Raw genomic sequence first — 19,281 nt, forward strand, 5'->3', positions numbered from 1 at the left:
ATTTTTATATCTCAATAAGTAGTTAAAGTTGCATATTAATTGAATGGCTACTTGAGCTCCAAGCCTAAATTGCCAAATGGCTCCACACTCAAGGGATTATGCTTCCTCTAGAGCCTTGCGTCTGTTGGCCAAACTCGTAATCCATTAGAGGGATATTGATAAATTTACGCATGTGGGTCAGTGGACTCAAATCTTCTGTCTTTATATCATGTCCCCTAGCCTTGCCCCTCCAATCAACTTTTGCCACATCAATTAAATTGTCTACATAAGCATTTTATGACTCTAACTTTGTTATCCTAATTCCGTTCTGGCCAATATGACAAATATGAGTTCAGACTTCAGAGCATAGGAAACCGAGTGATCAAGCTAATCATGGTAGAGGAAGAGGGAACAATATTAGGTATCCAAACAAAGTTTGTATTTATGAATGTGGCAAATTAGGTTATACAGTTGAGTTTTGCGATATAAAGCAAGGATTCCCTCAGAATTTTAAGTTAAAAAATTCAAGTTCTACAAATAAAATCCTTCGTGAATCATATGAAGTAGATTTTGATGAAGTGAAGGAAATGAATGAAACCAATGCAATAAAGAGCAACAACTCCTTTAGCCTTAAATAGTATATAAGCATGGTGAATCTCATTCAACAAGCTACAAAGTGCAGTGTTGGAACAACACCAACGGTAAATCAAATTTGCTCAACTAGTGCAACATCAGTGACAGAACCTATGAATTCTATCAAGTTTACTGATAAGCCAGGTAAATCCTTAGCTTTGTCTAGTAGCAAACATCATATTGGAAATTCTAGGGTTATGGATTCAGGATCAATTGATCACATAAGTTTTTTTCTACCTATGTTCAACAGTTTTGAAAAGATTTTTCCTTTGCATCTCAAGTTACTAAATAGTGATGCCTTAATTGCACAATATGCTGGAAGCATTCACATCACTCCTTCATGAAGGTCTGGATGTGGTAAAGTAGCAATGTGGGACTTATGTGTGAATGGGTCTCTAATCAACCTTGGGTTCTGCTTCTTCAAATTTGTGTCTCTCTAAACAAACTAGTAGCTATTACCATGTATTCGTTATCTGGTACTATCTCTAAGTACTATTTAGTTAACGAAGAAGCATCTGCAGAACCATAGAAGCATAAGGATGAGACCTCTCACCATTAATTAGATTAACTGCCACTAGAGAGTCACTCTGAACAATAGTCCTCCGAATTCCACGCGCCCAAATTAATTGGAGCATGAAAAGACGCCCCATAATTCGCTCCAAAGCACATTTGAGCACCCCAAATTTCTACTAAAGCCAAAACATACCTTCCTTCAAAGTCTCTGCAAACACCTTCATTTAAAGTATAGTATATAAATCGACTAAATTAGTACCTTAAGCTCATTTGCGATACAATGAAATTACATTCCTTTTGGCCCAATATTTTGGCCCAAGAAAGAAAAAACGCATTCGGCCCAAAGCACCCAAGGTAGTCGAATTCAGACTAAAGAAAGGAAAAGGAAAATGCACCAAGTTAAGGAGGCAGCCGAATTCGACACTAGTAATTACTGCTAAACACAGGCACATGTAACACGTGCCGCATTGACCAAGTCAGATTCTCACCACGTTGGTCGAAAACGTGGCCAAGAAACGGTTGAGGCAGTTGAAGAACACGACTCCCACCACTACGCATGGAACTTCCGGAGCAAGCATCAGATCGTGGGGAATCAGACCCACTAACCCGTCCAACAAGGAAGAAAACCGCCAAGGACACGCGGGACATGGAGCTCTATAAATAGGAAAATCTAATTCGGAAAAGAGGTTCCCAACTCAAACTCTGAAAAATTCACCAGAAAGCTCTAATGTCCGCATCAATGAAACTCAAGGAGCAAGGTGTGATGATGGAGGAGTACGTTGCAGAACCAACCTTTTAGTTTTCTTGCTTTAAGCTTGTTAATTTCCAGTTCCTTTGTGTGATTTCTTGTCGAATTCTTGTAGTTTTCATGTTATTTTGATTTATGTGACTTCATGTAATTGATCCTTGCTTAATGAAATCCAGTTTTCTTTCAAACCGATCATCACTCTCGAAAAACACTAACTCACACACGACACTTTGGCAAGACGTTTTCTCAAAAGGACCCCGAATCTAAACTTCCTTTAGTCGAACTAAGAGGATATTTGTTTACCAAAAATCGCCGTAAACAAATTGGCACGCCCAGTGGGACCGTTTTTGTGAAAACTAAGTTTTACAGAAGCGTTTTGTGTGTTTATTGTATTGCATGTTACCTGGTATTTGTTACTTGCTTTACTTGTGATTTACGCGTTATATGCACCTGAGAAGTGGTAAGACTGTGAGTATGGCAAGCAATCGAGGAAGAACTTCCCCCCAAGGGTCTAACGTGGGCAATCAGGGCAGCCCCGGGGGAAGTAGTGGTAATAATAATGAAGAAGTGTCTACTGGGATGGGACCTAGCACCACTATGCCAACCCAGAACGTGGCAATTTCTGCAGTTGCAGAAATGCCTGTATCTACATCAGTGCAGGCACAACTGGTTCCAACGGTTACAAGAGGAGACATGCCTTATGGTATGCCTATATCTGTGATGCAAGGCATACAAGGCACGTATTCGACGTTCCCTGAGAATGTTCCCCCATTCAGCATACCCCCCTTTGGGGCAAATGGAACAATGTTGAACTTAGGGAGTAGTCGAGTTAGTCCTCTTGGCCCTATTCCTGGGTCTAGTTCACAAATTTATTTGTCTACAGGTATGAACACTGGTTCACTTCAAGCCATTAGGCAGCAAGTCGATGATAGTAACCATGAAATGGTTAACATGCTATCTCGTCAGATAGGCGAAATAATTAACCCTGTACTCCAAAACAATAATGCCAATAATCAGCATTTGGCACGTCAAATGGATCGCTTGGCTACGGCCCTGGGAGCACCGGTCGAAATTCAACCGGCACCAGGGGTTAACCAAATCCCATTGCCTAACCATGTCCCTGCTCCTGTGCGTTATCAAGCGCCACAACATCAAGATATGGGAGCAAACCCTTTGTTTAGGGGGAATGAGGCAGTGCAACCACCATTGAAAAATGTGTATATGGTGAACAGGGAAGAACGTGCTGATGGTGTGCTAGAAAGAATTCGACACCAAAACGCTGGGGGGCAACAAAATGTTGCTGCTGTAGTGGAACAATTGTTGAGCCAACATGGCTTCAACGTGGGTTTCGCGAATAGACCCCATTTTGTGTCGGCCTTCACAGAAGAGGTTCTCGAATCCGAACTTCCTCGAGGCTGGAAAGTCCCCAAATTCACTAAGTTCTCTGGGGATTCAGGAGAGTCCACTGTAGAACACATAGCCAGGTACCAAATCGAAGCAGGGGATTTAGCCATCAACGAAAACTTGAAAATGAAATACTTCCCAAGTTCTTTAACTAAGAACGCATTTACCTGGTTTACCACCCTCGCCCCGAGGTCAGTCCATACATGGGCCCAATTAAAAATAATTTTCCATGAGCAATTCTTTAGGGGAGAGTGCAAAGTGAGTTTGAAAGATTTGGCTAGCGTTAAAAGAAAGCCAGCAGAGTCCATTGATGATTATCTAAACAGGTTTAGGATGCTCAAATCTCGATGTTTCACTCATGTCCCTGAACACGAGCTAGTTGTCTTAGCCGCTGGTGGTCTAGAGTATTCTATTAGAAAGAAAATTGATACTCAATATATTCGAGATATGTCTCTGCTCGCAGACAGAGTAAGGCACATCGAATTACTAAAGGCCGAAAAGTCTGAGGAAAGGGCCAAAACCAATAAGTGGCCAAAGAAGGAAAAAGTAGCGTACATAGACACCGACCCAGTGTGTCAAAGTCCATGCATTTATCGAGAAGTTCCCACGGATGTCGACATAAATGATGTCAATCTGGCTGAACTCCAGCCAGGCGATCCTTATGTTTGTAAAGCATTGAAACCACATGAAAACAAACTTGGGGAAGAAAGCCCCAAGAATACCATTCCTGCAGTAAAAACTTATACTTTTGATGTGACCAAATGTGACGCAATTTATGATATACTTGTGTCTGATGGTTTGCTTGTGGTCCCTAAAGACCAAAAACTTCCTTCTCCTGAACAAAGGAAAGGGAAGAAATATTGCAAATATCACAACTTTTTTGGTCATTGGACCTCACAGTGTGTTCGTTTCAGGGATCTTGTGCAGGGGACATTGGATTCAGGAAGACTCAAGTATGATGAAAAAGCCAAAAGCCAAATGAAGATTGACTCTGATCCGTTGCAGGTAGCTGAAGCCAACTATGTGGAACCTTTCTACATTGGCATGGTCGACATTTCTGAGAAGCTAGATCTGGGCCTGACACTTGGGGAGGCAAAGGAGGAAAACATTGCTGTCGAAGAACCAGAGGTCGAGAAAGAGGTGAGCCTAGAGGAGGTTTACCCCAAGGCCGGAGAAACTCTTGTTGAGTTTTTGTCCCGGAGCAAAGATGGCGAGAAAGAAGTCATGCTGTGCCCTCGATGCAGCGCCGTTTTCGACAAGTCGGCAGCCAAAGCCTACCAAGATTCTGAAATGAAAAGGCATTACCAGAACAAAGTGCCTGTGTCTAGGAGGTTGAAATATCCCCATGAGGAGTGGGTTGAGAGAGGCCAGGAACTCGATGGCCATAAAGGCCAGAAGTCGAGGAGTAAAGACAAGACTTACGTCCCTGATGCTGGGTTTCCAAGAAATCAATGGTTCAGGCCAGCGCCTCCAAGGCCAAAACAACACCAAAAGTGGCAGAAAATCGACTTGGGCCAAGGATCCTCTTACATCAACAATTCCCGTGTGTCGCGAAGCTACTCCTATGGCTCTGGGAACTACTATGCTCCTGAGCAAATGACCAGGACTCAATTCACACGTTTTCTGAGGAAAAGGAAAGCTGAAAGGGAAAGAGGTGGCAAGTTCCGTTCATTATGGGACATAAAGCCAGAAGACAACCCTCGCAATGAACCTAGTGTGGTGTCGATTATCAATCAGCTCGACCACGCCATTAAACAAGAAGCAACTGTGCCACCAAACCCGGCCAAGGAAAAGGGGAAAGAAGCTGTCGAAGATGAGGATGAAGATATGCTCGAAGACTTCGATGACAGCGATGGAGAAGACCTCAACATCATCTGCATAGTGTCTATCTTGTCTGCTGAATTCGACAGAATATCAGAGGTTACAGAAAGTGAAGAGGATTATTATGTCGAGGAAGAACCAGACGACAACCCCTTGTGTTATTATGTGATGCAGAGAGGATCTGTCGAGGATGAGAGAGCTATTTTCCAAAGGCCAACCGAGCAGATGAAGAGCCATTTGAAACCGTTATTTGTTTGGGCCAAAGTCGAGGAGAAAGGAGTTAATAAGGTCCTTGTCGACGGAGGAGCTGCAATCAACTTGATGCCTGGGTTTATGCTCAAAAAGCTGGGTAAAACCGAAGCAGACCTAATCCCACATGATATGGTACTTTCTGATTATGAAGGAAAGACAGGTTCTTCTCTGGGGGCAATCATGCTGAATGTAACCGTAGGAACGGTAGCCCGCTCCACTTTGTTCATTGTGGTTCCTTCAAAGACCAATTACAATTTGCTGCTGGGAAGAGAATGGATTCATGGCGTGGGAGCAGTTCCCTCGACTTTGCACCAACGTATATCTATTTGGAAGGCTGATGGGGTCGTCGAAAATGTACAAGCAGATCAAAGCTACTATTTAGCAGAAACAGGCTACGTTGGTAAGAAGAATTTCGAGAAAAGTTTAGCCACAATTGCTCCTTTGGACACAGTGGCCAATCAATATTTCAATCCATATTCAGAATACTCAGTGACGTTGGACCCCATCCGGGGGCTAAACCTTAATGAAGCTTGCAAACCTGATGCCATGAGTGGATGACACAGCGATGAAGAAAAAGATGCCACTACTGAGTGGCAAACCAGTGGTAAAGATGATTAATTCGAGCATAGCTCGAATTTCGGCTTACGCAGCCGAGAACAAAATAAGAACGGCCTTAGAGGCCGCAAGAATGGCCAAAGAAATGGCTATTGATGAAGTTGACGATGTCTCAATTCTACCCGTCGAAACGACACTTCAGAATGAGGCAACAACGAATAAGGATAACATGCGTTTGGAAGAAGACGAGCAGAGTGTCGAGGAATTTGAAGATCTCTGCAATTTAAGACTGGATTGCATCTATGATGACAGCCCATTGGGTTTCGAGAAGCCACTGATCGACGTTTCCAAGAAAATGGAGGCACAGGACCCTTTGGAAGAAGTGGACTTGGGTGATGGCTCAGAAAAGAAGCAAACATACATCAGTGCTCTTATTGACCCAGAGTTAAAGGATAGGATGGTGAAATTACTCAGAGAATTCAAAGACTATTTCGCTTGGGATTATGATGAAATGGCAGGGCTTAGTCGAGAACTGGTAGAGTTGCAGTTACCCATCAAAGAAGACAAAAAACCAGTCAAGCAATTACCCAGGAGGTTCCATCCAGATGTATTGGTAAAAATCAAGGAAGAAATAGAAAGGCTCCTCAGGTGCAAATTCATCAGAACAGCTCGTTATGTGGATTGGTTAGCCAACGTGGTCCCAGTGATCAAGAAGAATGGAAAGATGAGAGTTTGTATTGACTTTCGAGATCTTAACGCTGCCACTCCAAAAGACGAGTATCACATGCCTATTGCCGAGATTATGGTGGATTCAGCTGCGGGTCACAAATACTTAAGCTTGTTGGATGGTTATTCAGGTTACAACCAAATCTTCATAGCAGAAGAGGATGTGTCGAAGACGGCTTTTCGATGTCCTGGTGCCTTGGGGACATATGAGTGGGTGGTCATGCCATTTGGGTTGAAAAACGCTGGCGCGACCTACCAAAGGGTGATTTCTTGGGATTTGTGGTGCATAAAAAGGGCATCGAGATCAACAAAAATAAAGCTAAAGCCATTCTCGACACAAGTCCTCCAACCAGCAAGAAGCAACTGCAATCACTATTAGGAAAGATTAACTTCCTGAGGAGATTCATTACCAACCTTAGTGAGAAGACCAAGTCCTTTTCCTCGCTTCTTCGACTAAAGAAGGAAGATGTGTTCCGCTGGGAAGCAGAACACCAAAAGGCATTCGATGAACTCAAAAAGTACCTGTCCAATCCACCTGTAATGGTACCACCCATCAAGGGAAGGCCAATGAAGCTGTATATTTCTGCCACAGATGAAACCATTGGAAGTATGCTGGCTCAGGAAGATGAAGATGGCAACGAAAGAGCCATATTTTACTTGAGTAGGGTGTTAAATGGCGTAGAAACTCGATACACTATGATCGAGAAATTGTGTTTATGTCTGTACTTCTCTTGTGTAAAGTTGAAATATTATATAAAGCCAATCGATGTAATGGTTTTTCTCATTATGATATAATAAAGCACATGTTATCCAAACCAATCTTGCATAGTCGAATTGGTAAATGGGCTTTGGCCCTAACCGAATATTCACTAACTTATGCCCCATTAAAAGCAATTAAGGGGCAAGCAGTTGCTGATTTTTTAGCGGATCATACTATGCCCAAAGAAATCGTAACTTACGTGGGCACACAACCTTGGAAGTTGTATTTCGACGGTTCCAGCCATAAAAATGGAACCGGGATCGGGATGTTCATCATATCCCCGCAAGGCATCCCCACTAAGTTCAAATTTAGGATCAAGGATAGTTGCTCGAACAATGAAGTTGAGTATGAGGCATTGATATCAGGCCTCGAGATCTTACTAGCTCTGGGGGCAAAGAACGTTGTCGTAAAAGGAGATTCTGAGTTGGTGATAAAGCAACTCACCAAAGAATACAAGTGCGTTAGCGAGCATCTAGCCAAATATTATGTAAAAGCAAATAATTTGTTGGCTAAATTCAACGAGGTTGGAATAGGTCATGTCCCTAGAATGGAGAACCAAGAAGCCAATGAATTGGCGCAGATTGCTTCTGGGTATATGGTAGATAAACTAAAGCTGACAGAGCTAATTAAGATCAAGGAAAAGCTGAGCCCTTCGGATCTCGACATTATGTTTATTGATAATCTAACCTCCAACGATTGGAGAAAGCCAATTGTCGAGTACCTCCAGAACCCAGTAGGGTCAACTGATAGAAAAGTTAAGTACAGGTCTCTAAGTTACACCATTTTAGGCAACGAGTTGTTTAAAAAGAACGTCGACGACACATTGTTGAAATGCTTAAGCAAGGACGACGCATTTATAGCTGTATCAGCTGCTCATGACAGCCTGTGTGGTGCTCATCAAGCAGGGGCGAAAATGAAATGGATTCTATTTAGGCAAGGTTTGTATTGGCCAACTATCATGAAGGATTGCAGTGAGTATGCAAAAGGTTGTCAAGATTGTCAAAAACATTCAGGAATCCAGCACGTACCAGCCAGCGAATTGCACTCTATTATCAAGCCATGGCCTTTTCGGGGGTGGGCAATAGACTTAATTGGCGAAATTCACCCAGCCTCATCAAGACAGCACAAATATATCATTGTGGCAGTCGATTATTTCACTAAATGGGTCGAAGCTATTCCATTACAGAACGTAACACAGGAAACGGTAATCGAGTTTATACAAAACCATATTGTGTATCGATTTGGATTACCAGAGTCAATTACGACGGACCAAGGCACAGTGTTTGTGGGACGCAAAGTGGCAGCTTTTGCAGAATCCTGGGGGATCAAACTCTTAACCTCGACCCCTTACTACGCTCAGGCAAACGGCCAAGTAGAGGCGGCTAATAAAATTCTAATAAGCTTAATCAAAAAGCATGTGGGTCGAAAACCAAAAAGTTGGCATGAATCTGTAAGCCAAGTCTTGTGGGCTTACAGGAATTCACCAAGGGAAGCGACTGGAACAACGCCTTTTCGACTGGCCTATGGCCAAGAAGCCGTGCTGCCCGCAGAAGTATATTTGCAATCGTGTCGAATTCAAAGACAAGAGGAAATCCCAAGTGAAGTTTACTGGAATATGATGCTAGATGAAGTGGTTAACCTCGACGAAGAAAGGCTCTTGGCACTGGACGTTTTAACAAGGCAAAAGGATCGCATAGCTAAAGCATACAACAAAAAGGTTAAAAATCGATCTTTTGTTACAGGTGATTATGTGTGGAAAGTTATCCTCCCAATGGATAAAAGAGATAAAGCTGACGGGAAATGGACCCCCAATTGGGAAGGGCCATTTACAATCGAGAAGACGTTACCTAATAACGCTTACGTGATTAAGGAATTGAGCAATCAACGTCAAAGTGTTACGATAAATGGCAAGTATTTAAAAGCATATAAGCCAATGTTGCACGAAATTAAAATCGAATGAAACACAAGCATTGAAATTGCCAAATCACATTCATTGATCGGAAAATTACAGGTATGGCAGAATACAAATAAAACTAGAAGCCTAAAAAGGAAAAATGGCTCTGTATCCGTCATATCTAGCTTGCATGGGTGCTAATCGATCCACCAGCGCCACCATCTGGCCCTCAAGTCGAGCCTTCTTTTGACGAGCAACCAGGTCTTCATGGGAGGCTGTAGATATCTCGACGGCTAATCGAACGAGACCTTCTGGATCTTGTTGATCGAAAGAGGCCTGGAGAGAATCGAATTTCTCCCTCCACTCATCTATTTGGTGTTCTTGAAAGAACACCATTACTGAAAGCTCCCGGAACTCTTCAAATAGAGGCTTGGCTTCCAAGAGAAGCCCCTGGAATTCCTGAAGAGGAATTCTGACGCGCGCGATGATTGGCCTATGAAGCAGTTGATCAATGAGCCCTAAAAGCTCATCAAGGCCGGCAGAGGAGTCATACAGGTTCTGGAAAACGTCATCCTGGAAAGCCAGGTCCCTGATACGACGAAGAATGATGCTGCTATCCATGGTTAAGAGTGAAAGGTTCTTAGATTGCAGGAAAAGATGAGAATGGAAGGAAGAGGAGTTACTGGTGAAAGACGAGTAAAAAACAGCCCCATTTATAATAGGGATATAGCAAACAGTCGCATTAATGCAAGCATGCAGTTACCAAAGCGTCAGCCAAACACGGAAAGCCACGTCAGCCACCACCACAAGTGGAGGAAGTTCTTAAGTCGTTAAACAAGAACGTGATAAAAAGCGTTATAAAGTATCGTGGTTTCCAAGGAAACTTAGAAGATGAAAGGTTGCCAAGTTAAATGGTGTGAAACTCGGCAATGCGATGCAGGAAGTAACGTAATAAAGACTGAATCGACAATAAAATGCAAATCGAGAAATAAAGCATGTCGAGCATTGCCAATACAAATTCATTCATTAATCAGAAGTCGAACAGAGATACAGGAATGATTGTTACAAAATTGGCAACAAAGGCCACAATAGATCCATGGCCATTACAATAAAACAACAACTATGAAGCCTAAATCCTCGACTTGAAGGCTTCAAGCTGAACCCCGGCAGCAGCAATCCTAGAATCCAAGCTTTGCTTCACGCGCCGCTCCGCTGCAACCTCTTTAGAAAGCTGAGATGTCGATAACATCACATTTGTGCACTCGGCAGCCAGAGTATTCAGCCGGGAATTCACAGCTGGGCCTTCATCAATCAGCATCGCCTTCTGCTTCTCGAGCCTTGCCACCTCCCTTTGAAGCTCGTCCAGTCGAGCATCAACACTTGACAACTCATCTGCTATAAGAGCTTTCCTAGCAGTCAGCTTCAGAATTTCATCCTTCGAAGGCAAGAGTCCATTGGTGTTGGAAGCCACTTGTGCCTGCTTAGTCCCAATGAGTTGTTCCACCGCAATGGCTTTGTCAAGTGTGGCCAAGATATCGACCAAGAGAGTCTGAAGCTCAACGAGAGCATCTGCTCGAATTTGGTCAAGTCGTTGGCCCAATAGGAAGGCAAGCAGCTCTTTAACCTCCTGGCCTAATCGAGGGTTAGCTCGAACCCCGTCGACAAAGCCCGCATCGAAAACCAGCCCTTTTAACTTGACCAAAGCCTCCTCAATCCGGCTATCATCAACCACTCCACCAGACTGAGCAGTCTCAGTAGTTTCAGCTTGGCGTGGCGGAGACTCGAGATCCAGAGTACCATCAAAGAAGCTTTGGAAAATGGAAAGAGGATCCTCGACTAAAAGAGCACTGAGCCTCTCACCAGAAGTATGAGAAGAGGCGGCCGTCTTAGAAGAAGCTGAGCCTCCCTTAGCATGAGGAGAAAGCAAAGCGACTTTGGCACCTGGTTGAAGTAGCTGAGGAGAAGATTGAGGCTGTTGGGAAGAAGTTTGAAGCTGTCGAGGAGAAGGTTCAGAATGAGTGGAGGCCAGAATATCAGCCTTGGGTGGGGGCATCACACCAATCACTTGGTCAGGCTGAATGATTGGACCCTCACTACCCTGCACCTCATCATGTGGTACATTTTCTTCACGAGCAGGGGAAGGCATGTTCTGCATATCCTGCGGAGGAAAATTAGAAAGGTTATCTCGACATTCTTTGGTATAATAGGGTTCACAACCAGGATGTTGCCAAGCAATTGGTTTCGAGTTAAAATAGAATGTCAGTTTGTCCCACACAGGGTCTGACTCGGTAGAGTCTAAACTCGAGCTAGAGGACTCTAAACTGCTCGAAGAGCTAGATAGGATAACTGGTGGGGGTTTAGAAGAAAACCACGTGGCTCGAGGTACAACCATTTTAGACATGCCAACCCTCTGAAGAATAAAAGTAAAAATGATTGAGAAAGAGGAAAAGAAAGCGAATTGAGACGAGATGTGAATTAATGATTCACCTTAGGGCCAGATTCTCTGAGGGGACTGGAACTGGTTGAACTCTTGGAATGGTGGGAAGAGGAGCTGCCAGATTTACGACTAGACCTTTTCCCGGAGGTCTTCTTGGCCTGAGCCATCTCGACACGAATTGGTGCAGTACCTTGAAGCAGAGGGCTGGAAGCTTGCTGATCAACACCTTGATCACCACCTTGCTGCATTTCTTCACGCTGGCTGGCTGACTTAGCCGGGGAAGGATTTCCCACAGTAGGTTCACCAGCACCCTTAGCCCTTTTTTGGCTTGTAGAAGTGGTAGGGGTGGCCCCTCTCTTTCGACTCTGAAACAAAAGACAAATGATCACAAAGACGAAATAAAGGTCAAGGGTTCACAGGTTTCAGTATTACCTTAGGCATCTTGAGCTTATCAACCAAGGCAACATCATCATCATCATCCTCCACTTCGACAGTCGCAGAAACCACCCGAGGAGAAGCCTGAGGGGTCGGTCGAGGAATTGGTTCAGCTACAAAAGGAAAACAAAGGAAAATTAAGCCATAAATATCGCAAAGATGCCAGGTCGAAATGATTACCTTGACCAATAAGCGTTCTTATCGATATGTGGTTGAAGATTTCGACCGGCACATGGAGAGGGTAATTCCATAGGTAACGCTTGGTCCAGGTCACCCGCTTCCGAGGGGGCAGTGCACTGTGGTAAAAGTTTTTGATACTTACATGATCAACCCACTTAGGAAGCACCACCGGAAAAGCCAAAGCATACTTACAAGTAGGCAGTGGTGGGAACCTAAAGCCTGTTTTTCGAATAATAAAAGAAAGACCATCCTCATCAGAGGGAAGGCTCAATCGGGTTTTCTTGGCTTTAGCTTCCCACATTCGCCTTAGAACTTGGGCTGCTTTGGCAACCGTTTCCTGAAGTCGAGGACCCGGAAAGTATACTACACCGAAGAATTGTTGAAAAGCGTTGATCTCAGATGTATCCATACCTTTGGTTTTCTTTGGGGCCTGCCTCTGCAAAAGAAAAATATTTGTTATGCGCTGGAAGCAACCTTCAATTGGCGTCGAAATATCGTGCCAATAAGCAGACCACCACGTCTTAAACGCCTGAGTGACGTAAAAGGATGGAGTAAAATTGAAAGGACTAAGGCCAAGCAGCTCCTCCTCATTGTAATAGCTAATGGTAGTGTCGAAAGCACTACGCTTGGTGATGGTACCAGGATAGAGGATGAGGGATTTGTCGAACAAGGTATTGGGCAAATCTTGGCTCAGCCCAAATTGTCGAGACACAAGCTGAGGATTGTAACCGCAAAGAGTGAAATCATTACTGGCAAAGTTGATGGTCAACACCCTGGGAGATAATATAGTCTGCCAAAGCTCGACTTGGTGCTGAGAAAGGTTCTCCGAACCAGGAAGATTAGGGTATGAATTCCTTAGCCACCGAGGGCCATAAGAAGGTTTGTGATACGGCGCAAAGCTCGAGCGGAAACGTTTCAGCTCGAAAAACATGGTGAAATACTTCTTAAAGTCAAGCTCGAACGTGGAGGCATCATAAGGAGGAGTAAGGGCTTCAAGCCTGAAAGCATCGATCCTTGTGCTAGACACCACAGGAGGAGGGTTCTTGGCTGGAAGAAATGGTTCGAAAACCGCATTCATCCAAAGCTGAAGGAGCCAGAAAGGACCAGCTGCATTCAAAGACGCAACCTTAGGATCTCGAATATCAGCTATCGCTTCATTGATCATTTGGTAGAGATTGTCGAGCACGAGCCTGGCCATGGCGATAATTCGACCCTCATGTAACATGTTGGCTAAAGGAAGGAGTTTAGCCGGAATCCTCAAGGATTTGGTGCAGAACACATAAGCAGAAAGCCAATACAGCAGAAACGCGACATGCTCAGCATCGGAGACTTCACCATTCTCGACATAGTGATCTTTAATAAACTTACTAAAAGCAATAGTATCTGTCGGAATGGCAATAGGATTGGTGGGAGCAGCAGAAGAATGGTAATCATCACCCACCACCCAAAGGCCAGTAATTGCAGCAACATCAAGAAGAGTGGGAGAAAGCATCCCAAAGGGGACATGAAAGCTATTGGTAGACCGCTCCCAAAAGAAAAGAGAACTCAGAAGCATAGCAGGGTTGTAAGTAATCGGCGACCTCGACAACTGAATGAGGTCGAAAATTTCAGTGACTTTCCAATGCCCAGACTTACTGGCCTCCACCCTGTCGAGCCATTTCAGATAGGCTCCTTCACCAGCAGTTGGGTTAGGAGGCGCAGACCTGAAAGTCCTTTTGGGATCTTTCAGAAAAGGGAAGCGGTAAGAGGGTTGAAATGCAAGAATAAGCTCATCCCCACAAATGCTGGGGTGAAAATGCTCGTAACCCTCAGGGAGACTGTTAGGCCTGCCCTTCTTTGCCTTCTTCAAAGGGCCTAAAATGGCACGTAAATTGCCATTTACAGAAATAGGAATAAATACCTGGGATTTCCAGATAGTCCGTTTCTCCACTTCATACGGCGGGTCTGGAATAGGAGTGCGTTTGGCCTCATTCATCTCACATGCAGCGGCCAAAGGGATGACGTTGTTAGAACTAGAAGCCATAGAAATGTTCAGAGAATACACCAGGAAAGCAGAAACCAAACGATTGAAGATGGTCACAAGCAGAATCAGGCAAAAGCTTGAGTGTTTGAAAGCTTGAGTGTTTGAAAAACGGTAAAGCCAGAGGGCCAACAATGGCGTATTTATAGGCAAATGAAGGGTCGGACGCGAAGCTACATTATAAGATGGTGCATAAAATTTTTTGAAATCCAACGTTTATTTTATTATATAACTGCAAACCCTAACATAAAGGCTAGAAAAGGGCCATGATTACCCTAGAATAGAGACGGCAGACGACAGATGAAGTCAGACGTCAAGGCTTCTGATTGGAGCAAAAGTCAAACGATAGGATCTCTGATGGGACTTGAAATCAGAAAGTGAAAAGTCGCGAACAGCCGTCAAGCTCCATCGAAATGCACGAGCAAAAAATGCTTGATCCCTCCAAGGTCTGGTAGTCGAGAATCAACATTTTTGGGGGGCATCTGTTGGCCCAATATTTTGGCCGAAGAAAGAAAAAACGCATTCGGCCCAAAGCACCCAAGGTAGTCGAATTCAGACTAAAGAAAGGAAAAGGAAAATGCACCAAGTTAAGGAGGCAGCCGAATTCGACACTAGTAATTACTGCTAAACACAGGCACATGTAACACGTGCCGCATTGACCAAGTCAGATTCTCACCACGTTGGTCGAAAACGTGGCCAAGAAACGGTTGAGGCAGTTGAAGAACACGACTCTCACCATTACGCATGGAACTTCCGGAGCAAGCATCAGATCGTGGGGAATCAGACCCACTAACCCGTCCAACAAGGAAGAAAACCGCCAAGGACACGCGGGACATAGAGCTCTATAAATAGGAAAATCTAATTCGGAAAAGAGGTTCCCAACTCAAACTCTGAAAAATTCACCAGAAAGCTCTAATGTTCGCATCAATGAGACTCAAGGAGCAAGGTGTGATGATGGAGGAGTACGTTGCAGAACCAACCTTTTAGTTTTCTTGCTTTAAGCTTGTTAATTTCCAGTTCCTTTGTGTGATTTCTTGTCGAATTCTTGTAGTTTTCATGTTATTTTGATTTATGTGACTTCATGTAATTGATCCTTGCTTAATAAAATCCAGTTTTCTTTCAAACCGATCATCACTGTCGAAAAACACTAACTCACACACGACACTTTGGCAAGACGTTTTCTCAAAAGGACCCCGAATCTAAACTTCCTTTAGTCGAACTAAGAGGATATTTGTTTACCAAAAATCGCCGTAAACAATTCTTCAATCTTATTTATAGCTATTAAAATTACATACCATAAATCATATTAAATTCCTTAAGTAATTTTTCATTAAATATATTTGAACTGAAATTGTAGGGCTTTACCCTAAAGGGAGCCCTTCCAGAAATTCTCGAAGACTTAGGACAAGCCCAAGTCTAAGAGGGGGTTTGGAAATAGTTTTCAACCAGCAATAGACGCGCCTCGGTTAGAACCTCATAAGCTGCGTCATTGCCCCAAGCGCAAAGATGCTTTTCACAATCAGTGGATGCTGCATTATATAAGAGCTTCCATCACTTTGGTTTGTTTCTTTTGTCAATGTGGGACTTCATCCAATACAAAACAAAGGTTTATTTTTTCAACTAATGTGGGACTTCAAATGATAGTTCTGTTGAAGCTTTAGCTGGCCTCTGAATAGCACAGTAGTGTGGCTTTGATATCTTAAGTATATTATGAGACTTTTGAAGTATCCAACTACAGCTACTACAAAAATTAAACTCATTCACAAACTATGAAATTGAGAGAACCATCCTTGATACTAGAGCATTGACTACCCAGTACCCACTAAATAAGAAAGCGAGAAAATATTACCGTTTAAGTGAATGAAAGGTTACAGTGATGCTACACAGTCAGATATTACCTTTGCTATTCAACAACTCAGCCAGTACATGGCTCAGCCCACCATGAATCAAAGGTTATAGTGATGCTAATTGGAGAGGATGGCCACACACAATGAGATCTATTGCAAGGTTTTGCTTCTATTTGGGAATTTTTTTAATTTCTTGGACATCCAAGAAACAGCCAATTGTAGCTCAATCATCCTTAGAAACAGAATATCGTGCTATTGCCACTACCACCTGTGAGCTTTAATGGTTATCCTTTCTCCTCCATGATCTTCACACCACTTCCTGTTGTTCTATATTGTGATAGCCAAAGTCCAATTCATATAGCCACAATTCTTGTTTTTCATAAGAGAACAAAGCGTTAGATATCGGTTGTCATGTCGTAAGAGTGTGTTCAATCTGGCTTGATGCGTTTACTTCCTTTATCTACACATGATCAGTTGGCGGATGTATTTACTAAGCTAAGCTGGGCTTGGTGGATATCTACCAACCTCCAGCTTGTGGGAGGGTCTTACAAGCTATTGCAGTACTAATTCATGTGCAAGTTAGATAGGAGATTGTAGTTGTTTAGTTAGAAGATTAAGTTTTTGTTACAGTATTAATCTTCTACTAAGCTAGTAGTATACAATAACAAGTGTGTATATATATATATATAGACTATTGTACATTACTCACGGATGAAAAATCAGTTTTCAGTTCCCTTTATTCCTATCTTCTTCTCAATTACACTACTGTGTTTTTTTTCCCTTTGAGTTTTTCTACTAATGTATGTTAAACGCCTCTATAGATGACCTTTCCGCAGAGGATTTACGCAAAAGAAACCAAACAAGGAAATTCTGCTTCTCCACCCTCTAAGTCCTAAGACAAACATTATACTGAACTGTATATATACATTAGTCTCTCATTACAATGTATAATCACAGGGATCAACAATTTCTTGAGTTCATTCCATCACAGCAGAACAAAAGAAAACTCGTACAAATAGACAACTAGTATATAATATGAAACGGCGAAATATATTCACATGGAGCTGCGGGTACAGAGAATGTAACCAGAGATGAGTGAGCTCATGGCAAAGGCAGCAAAAGCAAGGAAGGACATCCCAACTGAAACAGTGGCCATCTCTGTGAACTCGTCTTTCCCCCAATTTGATTGCCAATCGTCGACCCGTGTGGCTGCAGAGGATGATGCTGATATCAAAAGATATGCCAGAACCTGCTCAGCAATTTGCCATAAAAATGTTACAATTCTGAATGAAATATAGAGTTCTTGCTCTAGTGCAAACTGCAAAATCTCTATAACATTAACACACAAGACAACCAGAGTATAAAAATGAATTCACTGTAATGCAAATCATAGTAATGCTTATTGATTAATTTGGGAGTAAAAAAGCCCCTTAGCAACAGGTGCTGCAAGACTCACATGGACCACAATATGCCCCCACTTTCTGACAGAAAATAACTAAATGCATAGGAATTGAGTCATATGTGAGACTTGCCTGATCCATGAAGAAATCAAAGTGGTACCGAAGGTGGTGGCTGATTATGTGTTTCCCTGTGACTAGCTGACATGCCAGATCACATGCTTGTAATCCTGAGTGTGCAAATCCTATCACATTCATACATAAACAATACCTGCCACAAAATGATTTTGTAGCAAATAAGTTGCACATTTTACTGGTAATAATCATCATGACTTTCCTATATGATATCTAATTATCTATGGATCAAAATCATCTATACCCTAATCCTGTCTTCCACCAATGGAATTGTGCCATGTCTATTATGTATCATGATTTTTTAACATACCCATGTAACTAATATTGCCGTAAATCGTAATGATACTCAGACATACAAACACTGCAAATACCCATCAGACATCTCATTCTTTCTTTTTATTACTTATTTTCTCATTTTAGGTTTCAGTTGGATTATCCGTCTGCACTATGCAAATCTCTACACATAATTTTCCTTAATATTGATATTTAAATAAATAATTTTTTAATTATCAATTTTTTAAAATTTTCTTAAGATACCAATTGAAAGAACTCATGATATATACACTTTTTTGGAAAACAAATGATGGGTTTATTACACTGTTAAGGCACCAATAAAATGAGATTTATAAATTAGCTAGAAATCTTAATAAAAATGAGAATTATAAATTAAGAAAATTACATAAAAATTAAACATCATAAATTAAAATTAAAATTGAAAAAACAAAATCTATAAATTTTGGGTATAATATACCTGTACTCTTTGTAACGATCATAGGAATCGCCACTCCAACCTTGAGTCCGATCCGCAGCCATAACCGAAAACGAAATCAGACACACCGCCACCTCGCTCAGCCGAAACCCTAGCGCCACCTTCCTCACCACTTCCTCCGCCTTCCACCCCGCCGGAGCCGATCTCGATCTCCGCTCTCCCACCTTCGTCGCCGGCCGCTGGGGCTCCTCCCTCGTCGTCGTCGGGTTGAACACAGTCACCGCCGCCGATGCCGCGTTCTCCGGCGGCTTCTGGCGCTCCGAAGCTTTCCCGGGACCGGGAGCGGACTTTTTGACTGGCACCACCGCCAACGAATTGTCGACCCACACTCCCGGTGAGTTCTGAGGTGACCGATACTCTGGCGACTCGGTCGATTCGGGTACCCATAGAGTCGGAGAGGAAAAATGGTGCGGCGATTCGAACTGAGTCGATGACTCGGAGCCTCTTGATAACGATTTCTTCATGGAATTGGAAGCAGTGTTTGGATGAGTGTTCATTTTTGAGTTTTGTCTGTTTAAGTCCTCTTTGCTTTTCGCGGGCTTTAATAGGAAGAGAAATGAAGAATGAGAAAAATTGAAAAAGTTAAAGTTGTGTTTGGGTGGTGGGAAAAGGAAACAAAAGTGAAAAGTAAAAGAGGATTATTATAGGCTATAGTTTTTTTAGGATAATTATATCTTCACACCTCAAAAGGTGGAAGAAGAGAGAGATAAGAAGAAAGGAGAGAGAAAGTAAAAATGTAATATGTGATTTGATTGATAAAGAAGAGAGAAATAAAT

At 42.8% G+C, this 19,281-nt stretch overlaps 2 protein-coding genes and 1 non-coding gene across 3 annotated transcripts; 1 reads left to right on the forward strand and 2 right to left on the reverse strand.

Moving 5' to 3' along the window:
- Positions 1–15,701: 15,701 nt before the first annotated feature.
- LOC130733941 (uncharacterized) lies at positions 15,702–16,126 on the forward strand (the record flags this gene model as incomplete). The annotated part of the gene is made up of 1 exon (XM_057586234.1): positions 15,702–16,126. A coding segment is annotated over one exon (111 nt), but the record flags the coding sequence as incomplete, so codon positions are not given.
- LOC130734976 (U4 spliceosomal RNA) lies at positions 15,715–15,865 on the reverse strand. The gene has a single exon (XR_009018303.1). It is a non-coding gene; the product is annotated as a U4 spliceosomal RNA (small nuclear RNA).
- A 964-nt stretch (positions 16,127–17,090) lies between the features above and the next one.
- LOC130734528 (CASP-like protein 4A3) lies at positions 17,091–19,031 on the reverse strand. The gene is made up of 3 exons (XM_057586980.1): positions 18,488–19,031; positions 17,737–17,872; positions 17,091–17,453 (listed from the first exon to the last, which is right to left on the reverse strand). Exons 1-3 carry the CDS (start codon positions 19,000–19,002, stop codon positions 17,259–17,261), a joined length of 846 nt encoding a protein of 281 aa, XP_057442963.1. The 5' UTR covers positions 19,003–19,031; the 3' UTR covers positions 17,091–17,258.
- Between the last annotated feature and the right edge of the window lie 250 nt (positions 19,032–19,281).

This window comes from Lotus japonicus, chromosome 1, assembly GCF_012489685.1.
Source record: "Lotus japonicus ecotype B-129 chromosome 1, LjGifu_v1.2".
Taxonomy (NCBI): domain Eukaryota; kingdom Viridiplantae; phylum Streptophyta; class Magnoliopsida; order Fabales; family Fabaceae; genus Lotus; species Lotus japonicus.